The sequence below is a fragment of the Nestor notabilis genome, unplaced genomic scaffold (genome assembly GCF_000696875.1).
Source record: "Nestor notabilis isolate BGI_N333 unplaced genomic scaffold, ASM69687v1 scaffold16664, whole genome shotgun sequence".
NCBI lineage: Eukaryota > Metazoa > Chordata > Aves > Psittaciformes > Psittacidae > Nestor > Nestor notabilis.
The window spans coordinates 45,112-54,839 of record NW_009927046.1 but is presented as its reverse complement, the minus strand read 5'-3'; the positions used below and the strand labels follow the sequence as shown (position 1 = coordinate 54,839).

Sequence of the window (9,728 nt, the reverse complement as noted above, 5' to 3'; positions counted from 1 at the left end):
AAGAGTGTTTTGGCATCCAGCTTAGAATATGTTAGATGTTATCCCAAATATTATTCCCTGTGTGATTGTTTATCCCCTGAGTATGTCTTGAGTTCTGGAGCTGTTTAGTAACTGACCGTTTTCTCACTGCCCTGTGCTTGTTACGCAGTTGTTTATGAATTGTAGATAGATGTTGTTTGCCACTGTTTTGTTCATTGCTTCAGATGAATCAACATCCCGATGGGCAGGAAGAACATGAATATGAATCGTTCCCTCCCAGACCTCCAAATGTAAGTCATCTCTTAACTAATTTGCAACATAACACATATACTGCTGAGCGAGTTACTAAATGCACGACTGGCTTTAAGGATAGCCCTAAACTAATAAAGAGCTCATGGTGATCTCTTTTCCCATGCTTGCCTGGGGCTCCTACATGACTGATACTTCTGGTTGCATGCCTGTCCATTGGATGCATTCCAAATAAGAGAACAACAGTGGTTTGCCACTGGTTTAGAGCCCACAGGCATTATAGCTGTGTCCTGGATGGGCAAAAATGGAGAGAGAAGGAGGGAAGAACCTAAGATGTGAGCAAATATGATATTTCTTCAAAATACTGCTAAACATTTCCAAAGGGAGGTGGAAATTCCTGCATATTGTATTCTCTGCAGTACTCACAAGGTCTCTGACTACCTTGTGACAATCGTCAGACAGAAATTCTATTTTCTTTCTAGGACTTTTATATGACCATGGTGCAGGGGACAACAAATATATATGTAAATGAAAATCAAGGCAGACGCTGCAAACCAGAGATCCAAACACAACCAGAGCCCATGAGGATGAAGAAACACAGAAGAGAGCCACCTGTGGTGGAATCCATTTACGAAAACCATCCATCCATCACTGAAAAAAAAAACCCACTGAATAGTGGCTGGGGCCAGAAATAACAGGCACAATCCTTTTCCTGGACACCAGGGGTCACACGGTGGCAGTGAAAATTTTCTCTTTGTGCATACATGAAATTCTATAGAAAATGGGACAGACTTTGGATGGGGGAAGAACTGTTTGAAATGATGCCTCTAAGATGTGGAAGCAAAATCAGACTCCCCTGGAGCACCCAGCCTCTCTGGGAGAGATGTTTTTGCTGTCCTCCTAAATTAATTCATTTTAATAAAGAACATATAAATCCTAGCAGTGACACTGACGGTAGAAATGAGCAGCCAGAGAGTTCGTTGGAGTCCTTATCACTCTGTGCCTGAGCTCCTCGCAACACCCTGCAAAGTCAGGAATGCACTCTCCATTTGGCAGAAGGAGTCCAGTGAGATGAAGTGATATGCCCAAGAAAACTGGAATGAGAATGCAACTCCAGCTGCAGAACTTTGCCCCCATGATGGCAACTTCCCTTAGTTCTCAACTGTTCCTTACCTGCAATGGCCTCTCACTACTGTTTTCTCTCTTGTACCTTGGCATTTCAGCTGGGATGTGGGGTGAAAGTGTGATTCAAGCAGGAGACACCATCCAGAGAAATTACCTCCTCAGCAGCCCCATCTTGATTCATATCAGAGTGCTGAGTGGCTACAGTGGCAGGCAGCATTGTGCTGGCAAATGCCTGGGAGAGAGCAGAAGAGGGAGATGGTGGGAGGAGGACAGGGACAGGCCATAGGGAAGGTACTCCTAGCTTGTGGGAAGGCTGGGCCGCAGAGTGCCTGAGACATGAAAGGAGACTGCTGGAGCAGCCATAGGTCCCATCAAGGGGGTGAAGGCAGCCAAAACTTCAGCCTCTGAACTGGGGAGGCGAATGCACTCCTTCAGGAGGGAGGCTGAAGCTGTATTTTCTCCAGCTGTGGGTAGCAGGATTGGCAGCTCCAAGAACAGCAGACAGAGCTACAGGCTTCAGGACCCTCTTCATATCTCACACTGCGAGTCTTCCTGATTGGTCTTGTGCTGTGATTGGCCAGGGAGTCCTTGCAGGCAGCAGCACTGGGTCCAGCAGATGAAGCAGGCAGGAACCTTGCCCCTGGTGGGACAGCCCTTCCCACAGGGCATTGGCTACAGGTGCTGCAGACCTACTCTGCAGTGGAGCAGCAGACGTAGGCGCTGTCCCAACCCAAAGAAAATAACAGCTCAAATCTTTTTAAACAGATTTTTCTTTACTGGGTTATTAACACAGACACATACAGTGGTATCCACCTGCAAAGCATGCTGCTCTTGGCAGGGATCTGTGCTGAAGGAGAAGCAGGTCATGGGCAGTCATGAAAGTCACGTTTGTGAGAAAATCAGCTGTTTGATGCAGCCACTGCACTCAATGAGCTCATGGACAGAGTGTCAGTGCAACAGGCTGCAATGACACCCAGGGTCTCCCTGAGATGTGGTGGAGCAGTTCTAGACCACTTCTAGGAGGCTTTGAAGGCATCTGCTCTGTCCATAAACCTATGTTTGGGCTGCCTCCCAAGGCCTTGGAAAGGTGGGCCAATGCTCCTGCCATTGTTTTAGTAAGGGAGATGTGTCCTGGTTTCAGCTGGGATAGTGTTAATTTTCTACCTAGGAGAAGGAGTAGTCAGGTTCAGGACACTGCAGAGAATGGTTTTGTGCTTTTCAGCGGGGGATAGCACAGAGCTGGTAGGCAGGAGGTACGTTGCCTGTCCCACTCAACGCTGGGATTATGTTGAGTTCCTGGGGGTTGACGGTAGGCTTCAAGGTAAAGTTTTGCAAAATGGTGGTGATGAATAAGAATATCTCCATGCGTGCCAGGCCCTCTCCAGGGCATATTCGCTTCCCTGGAATTGAAAAGAGCAAATAGCACTCTGCTGAGTAGACCAGAGTTTGTACTAAGCAGATGTGTTGCGCAGCTTTATTTACCAGATACAGCCACAGCAGTGAGATGACTGTTAGGATTAACAGTCCTGTTAACTAAAAGGACATTTGCAAGAGAAGAGTTTGTTGAAGAAAGACTCTTGGCAGTTTCATTGGGGGTGTGAAGGAAGAACAGGAGCAAGAGAAGTCTTAAATGTGGAGGGGACATCACAGGAGGCAAGATCAGAGGGAAAAGGTGACATAAAGCATGGGTGAGAAAGCAGAGGGTTGGGGCTATTGGTGGGTTAGTGCTTGCACGCAGCCTGAGAGGTAGATAAGAGCTGCTGGGTAAAAGCGGAGCTACCACAGAGAGACAGGTTGGTTAAGGATGACTTTGGTGGTTGTGTAGGAAGGTGACAGCTATTGTAGAAAGTGTCAGTGGGCCCCACTCACATCATTATATTGGCGACTTTTAGTAGGAGGTTTGAGAAGCCCCAAACAAGATGGGAAATGCATGTGAGTTGAAGAGCAGCAGGGAAGAGTTATCCAAAGGACAGTAAGCCCCAAGGAAGCACCAGTGGGGCCATGCTAGGAAGAGGGAGTGTGTGTTATAGGGAAAGGTAGGGTGGTTTCCAGAGAAGGAAGTTGACAGAGAGAGGAAGGGAGAGGAAGCTAGTACTTTACCTGCTGAGAAGGGCATGAAGAACTCACTCTTCCTAAAGGTGCCATTCGCATTCAAGAAATGTCCAGGGTTGAACTCATTTGGGTTTAGAAACTCTTTACTGTCATGAAGGACAGAATCGAGGATGGGAAAAATTGTGGTGCCCTGAGATTACACAAGAAGAGCAGAACATGAAAGGAAGGCTGGTTGGATCACTTAATCTGACTGCCCGCCAAGTGAAGACTAAGCTTCCCAGCACAGCCCTACCCATGTTTCATTTCCCTCTGGGGACCCTTCCTTTGAGGAGGCAGCTTTAGGGAGACCCTGCTAGATGCCACAGCAGGGGCAGTTGGCTGCTCTTCCTGAGCACTCCCTCTCACTTTCATATCATTTATCCTCATCCTGCTCTAGTCGTCTGGGGCCACCTTACCTAATTATTCCTCTTAATTTTTCACAATATGAACTTGTAGGTGCACCATGTTCCTTCTTTTCTGCAAGCTCCCAAAAGCAAAAGCACACAATGTTGTAGAAATAAAGCACTGTTGCACTCTCTTGACAAATTTCTCCTGCCAGGATGCTATTCCTTCCTTCTTCCTGATCATCTATGGGTTTTTGTGGAGATTGGGGGCAGGGAGAAATAAATCATCCAGCAGTGATGACACAAAAGATGGAAGCTAAGCAGATCCTGCCTTTTGATTTTACAGAGACAGCTGAAAATCAAGACATCAATAGCCATGTGTTACTGTTTCCCTGCTGTACACGGTCACCAGAAGAGCAATGAGCATTGCTGCAGCCAGCCAGGCCAGGTCATAGGTTGCTCTAGCCCTGCTTCTGGCAGTGGCCAGCAGTAACTGCTTCATGAATTGTGTAAAGAACAGGACAAACGGGTTTTTCTTGTTCCCTTGAATGCCAAGGTAGCCTCCAGCACTTTGTGGCTGAGGGGCTTTCTCTGCTCAGTAACTACCAACTGACTTTGCAGACTCTCCTGCAGGGTGGTGAGCAGATCCACAGCTTTGCTGCCTTTTGTGTGAGGAGTCACTGCTCTGTGTTTTTTGTGAACTCACTGTGTTTCTGCAGGGAGGTAAAGCTGCAAAGCAAGTGAGCAAAGGTGTTGGGCAGAGCTACTCTTCCACTCTTTGCCTACTAACCTTCGGAATGACGTACTCTCTGAAGTGTGTGTCTTTAGCCACAGTGTGAGGGAGACCCACGGGGAGGAGGGAGATGAAGCGCTGGATTTCATACACCACTGCATCTGTGTAGGGCATCTGGATCCTGTCAGCCACACAAGGTCTTCGTGATTGTCCTACCACCTTGTCGATCTCTTCTTGAACTTTCTCTGTCATGAGAGACACAAACCGTAAAATGGGTAAAGAAAACCAAACCTACCTAAATAGATTGTCCTAAGCTGTCCAAAGATCACAGATGATAGGAGCATTGATGCTGGTTTTGGTGTCAACTAGAACACATCTCCACTGCAGCCCATGCAAAGAATGTCTTCCTAGTGGCTTGGCTAAACAGGAGTACTGGGAGATAAAGATGTGGACACAGCCAAGTCCCTGGCTATGAGGAGAGTGTAGCTGATGATGATGCCAGTGAAGCTGAGGGATCTCTGATGACCACCCTGGGGAATGATGGTGCAAGGAATTTGCCCATTTGGATAAAATATGAGAAAGGGAGGAGAAAAGTTGTGGTGTTAGACACATGCCCAGCCCAGGTGAACAGCTAAAGAGAAAGAGGTCACGGACTGGTACCTTGTATCTTCGGGTGTTTAAGAAGAAGCAGAAGCCCGTATCTTATGGTGGTGCTAGTAGTCTCAGTTCCAGCAATGAACAAGTCAAAGGTGCAGGTTATCAGGTTCTTCATGTAGAAACTGGAATTGGGACAGTCTTTCTCCTAGAGGAAAAGCTGGGATGTTTCTCTGTCTGAGATAAGAAAAGTGGCCCTTTCTTCTGTCATCCCAGGCCTGCCTTTTCACCTAGAGCTGTTGCATTTGTCTGCTAAGGTGCAGCAGCCATCCGGGGCATTGCAATGCTATCTTTGTGCAGTAAGCTTAACCCCGCAGCAACCTTCTTTCAAGCTGCTGACCAAATGCTATATAGCTGCCTGTTTGCCCTTGCTATGCCAACTGCTAGTTGGCTAGTTTCTAGTGAAAGAACTGCAAGACCAGACTGTAAATGTCCCTGTGTTTCAGTGAGAGCAGATGAAGGTCTTGCTGTCCAAGCAGCTGCGGGTAGTGGCTGGTGAGTGTGTAGACCCAGAGCTATAAGCTTTAGCACAGGTAGTATCTGAGGTTTGGTGTCTTCCCACAACACAGCACAGCTGCCTGGAAAGGGGTCATCCCAATGCCTGTGTTAGGAGAGGGAAGGGGCTCAGTGTAGATGTGTTTGGGGCTGAGCTGGGGCTCTATGCTGTCTCCTTACCTCCTGCATTTTGTTGAGGAAGAGGTCAATGAAATCCCGAGGGGAATTGGGATCTCGGGAGGCTTGGTGTGTTTTCACCTCCTCTGACACAAAGGCTTTTAGAGCATCAAATTCTTTGAATATGTTGTTGTGTGGGCCAGGCAAGTAATTCAAAATGTTTGAGAACATCTGGTAGAGCTGGAAGGAAAGAAACAGGAAGGTCCATAGCATGATCGTTGTCTTTTTCTTTGATACTAGCAAAAAGCCTAGGAAGGCCATAACCCTTTCAACTGTGCCAAGCAGAAGGGTATGAGGCTGGGCAGTCTGACAGCATGGTAGGGACTTGCTTAGTAGCAGTAGAAACCTCAAAGGTGGAAAAGAAGGATGTTCAGGACTAGGGGGAAGCTGCACTTAGGTGGCAAAGCCAAGTCCATTGGTGAGGGTTCTTCCTGCTCTTGAATGAATTCCCTCTTGTGCAGCAAAACACTGATGGAGTCCTAGTTAGAAGACTGAAATGGAACTTCATTAGGAGGGAGGCCTCCTGCTCCCCTGGGAGAATATTGCCACTGTGAAATTGCAACTGAATGTACCTGTCCCCAGTGAGAATTCATCATCTCAAAGATGTTGTTCATGTTGTTCATCAGGGCCAGGAACTTCTTGTCTTTATAGTCATATCGTTTCCCAAAGACAATGGAGCATATGACATTGGAGATAGCACAGCTCAGCATGAAGGTTGGGTCAAAAGGTGTTCCTGTGATTTCAGAAAAGTTACAAACTATAAAAAAAACCCCCAAACTATGGCTACTTATGGCTACTGTGGGCAACCTGAGCTCTGGTTGTTAGAGGAAATATCAGATCACAGTCTCTCAGTGACACAGAAGGGTCCTCCAAAAAGAACAGTACATGATTATGGAATTATGTACTGCTTTGTAATGTGGCATAGCTGGTGCACAGACCAGACACATGGGAACTTCAATTCTGTGCTAAAGAGATGGGCTCCCTTAATACAGTCCTTCTTTATTTGCAAACATAAACTGTATTAAAAATGGACCATACCCTTTGTTTTGTCAATCTCTTCCAGAAAGTACTCAGTTTCCTCCTGGATTCTCTCTTCAATGCTCCTTTTCCCCATTCCAAAGTTGCGCAGAGCACTGAGAGCAAACCGACGGACTTGCAACCACTCCTCATTGTTGCTGAAAACAATTCCTGCAGAGGAAGAAGGAAGAGGGAAGACCTGGCTTGGGCATGCTGTGTGTGAGATGGATAGGCTCATGGTGACAGTGAATCCTGTACCTGGGAGAGCACTGACATGGTGATGTCAGTGCTGTAGTTTGGAGGAAATCTCTGGAGATCCTGTAGCCCAACTGCCTGCTTTTGGCTTTTTCCACCACATACCCAACTACCTTGTGAACAATTCATCACTCACAGCCACACGTAATTTCTCTTGCTGCAGCTGGTGGCTGCTGCTGCTTGCCCTTTCACTGGCCATCACTGGGATCAATCCAGCTTCATTTCTCTGCTATCCCCATTGGGTCACAGCCCACTCTGCCTTCCCTTCTCCGTCTGGGACTCACCCACTCCCCACAGTCTTCCCTCATGCATAATACACTCCAGCTCTGCTGAATGCAGCCTCAACCCTTCCCTTCTCCTCAGAAGGAGCTCAGTCAGCAAACATACCTAATCCATTGTTAGCTCTGTCTCCTATTGGCATGCGTCCTCTGCCAGCAAACTCATCTGCACGATCAATCAGGGCTTCTTTCACCACATCATATCCATGCAGGACCACCACTGGGTTAGAGCCCAGGTGCACTGTGAATATTGGTCCATACTCTTCACTGAGCTGTCAAAATGCAAGAGAGAATGAGCAGATAGGGAGGAGGAGTTGAAAAGTGGCCTTGCTGCTGCATTCCACTGCAGGTAGTATAGCCTCACAGACCAGCGGTGACAAAATTTGGTCCTCTCATGATAAATCTGGGCATGGAGAGGGTTCCCAGCTACCAGGCCCTGAACAACAATGGCAACAGCAGTGAGCAGCTGAGATTTCAATGACTTTTCTGCTCCTGTGGGCTTGCCACGCATCAAGCCAGAGCCACATGTTGTCCCCACGCACAGGGCGCACGCATTTCTCAACCATAGAATAAAGTAAGAAAGAAAAAAGTAGTTTTACCTTCTGGAGGGTTTTAGCCAAGTTCTTTGGTTTCACCTGCAGCACGTTACCTAGGATGGGAAGGGGAGTTGGTCCTGGAGGCATCTTCCCCTTTCCATACTTCCCTCTCCATGCTGCAACAGAAAGCAGGCAAGCAATGCAAACTAGAAGGACAACAGTGGCTGCTCCCAGGAGCTCCATTGGCTTCTGCAGCTTAGGAGTGAGTGACTGACTGCTGGAGACCAAATTTATATACTGAAGGGCTGTTAGCTCAATAGCAGGTTTTTGATTACATGGCTTAGTCAACATTACTAGTCAATCATTTGTTAGGCTGCTCTGTGTTATGAAACTAGGATTTCTTTTGGTGTTAGTTGATCATTGAAGACACACCTTCTCAAATAACTGCAGCAGCCAATAGTGCTTAAGAAGCTTATAATGTGCTGATAAAACTTTTGTTTCATCTGAAGTTTATCATTAAAGAGATCACGCTAGGGGTGCACTTTTCTACTGGAGTGCTCCCAGAAATTCACTGTTGTAAGAACATCTTCCAAGTTCTTCAATGCCATTTGGATTTTCTATTCTTTGGTATTGATTTACAAGCTCCCAGTGGGGTCAGCCATCCTTGCTTGTTCCTGAATTCTTCCTGTCATTATCAGCAGAGTTCATGCTTCATGTAATATGCCAAAGAACATATTGATATGTCCTGAGTGCACAGCAATTGCCTCAGTCTCTCTCCCTAGGGTTGTCTGGCCTCACAAGAGATATTCATCTAGCAAGGGCAGAAAGGTGTCCAAACATCACAACAGGCAAGAAAGGATTTGCTGAGAGAGATAACATAAAGGTATAAGAAAAGGATCTAGACCTCTTCAAGGTCTCCTAGAGGAAAGAAAGAGTGAGATAAGCAGGTAGAGAAAAGATAAATCAACAACTTGAGAGCATCTCTAGTGTATGGTTTCCGAAGCTGAGACAGAGCTGCACATGTGAGAGGCTGGGTATAGGTTAATGCAGCCTGGTAACTAGTCCTTGCATTTGCAATGGCCAAAGAGGTTCACCCAACCTACTGCTGGAAGCTAGCCTGCACAAGCTCCTGTTTTGTTGATGTCTTGACTCCGGTATGAGGAACTGCTCCCCTGGGAGGGCCAGAGGTGCTCTGGGAGGCTAAAGAGCATGTCTGGTATGTTGCAAGGACTTAAAAAAGAGCTGGGGTCTTCCTGACCAAGATTCCTCCAGGGGCAGCATACCTGCAAAGTCACAACAGCAGTGGCAATGGCAGGTAGAAAGGACCCTTAGGGCTGTGGCACTGGCCGTGCTCAGCTTGCTCAGTCTGGCTGTAACCCTCTGTGCCTCCTGAGCTGTGACACTTTTACAGATCTCATCCAACTGAGCTGGTATTGTGAGGACCTGGGATGAGGGACGTGGTGTGAATTAGTGAGGAGCTTAGTGTGCTGGATTTGCTGTGCAGCAGTGTGTTAATGTGAGTATCCCTTTTGCTCAGAGATGCTAGTGAAGGTCTCCATCCAAAGCCAGGTTGGATGGGACTTCAAGCAACCTGGTCTAGTGGAAGGTGTCCCTGGCAGTGGCATGGGGGTTGGAACTAGATGATCTTTAAGGTCCCTTCCAACCCAAAACATTCTATGGTTCTATGATCCTTTGCAAAAGTTTCTGTAGCTTCTATATGTCATCCTTGTTCATCCTTATGCCATCCTTAAGTCATCCTTGTTCTCTTGCACAGGCACGATAATTTGCTAGTTGA

The 9,728-nt window shown here is 47.1% G+C and overlaps 1 protein-coding gene across 3 annotated transcripts; it reads right to left on the bottom strand.

Annotated features, from left to right (window-relative positions):
- Positions 1–2,522: 2,522 nt before the first annotated feature.
- Positions 2,523–8,195, bottom strand: LOC104405230 (cytochrome P450 2H2-like). Of its 3 annotated transcripts, none has more exons than XM_010013876.1 (9): positions 7,997–8,195; positions 7,507–7,669; positions 6,886–7,035; positions 6,420–6,580; positions 5,851–6,027; positions 5,182–5,323; positions 4,579–4,766; positions 3,454–3,595; positions 2,523–2,753 (listed from the first exon to the last, which is right to left on the bottom strand). In XM_010013876.1, the coding sequence occupies exons 1-9, from the start codon at positions 8,174–8,176 to the stop codon at positions 2,572–2,574; spliced, it is 1,485 nt and encodes a 494-aa protein (XP_010012178.1). In that variant the 5' UTR covers positions 8,177–8,195; the 3' UTR covers positions 2,523–2,571. The 3 variants fall into 3 exon arrangements, with proteins under 3 accessions (XP_010012178.1, XP_010012179.1, XP_010012181.1); XM_010013877.1 differs by having other exon boundaries at positions 2,572–2,753; positions 5,851–6,018; positions 6,411–6,580; positions 7,997–8,176; XM_010013879.1 differs by lacking the exon at positions 5,851–6,027 and having other exon boundaries at positions 2,572–2,753; positions 7,997–8,176.
- Positions 8,196–9,728: the final 1,533 nt, after the last annotated feature.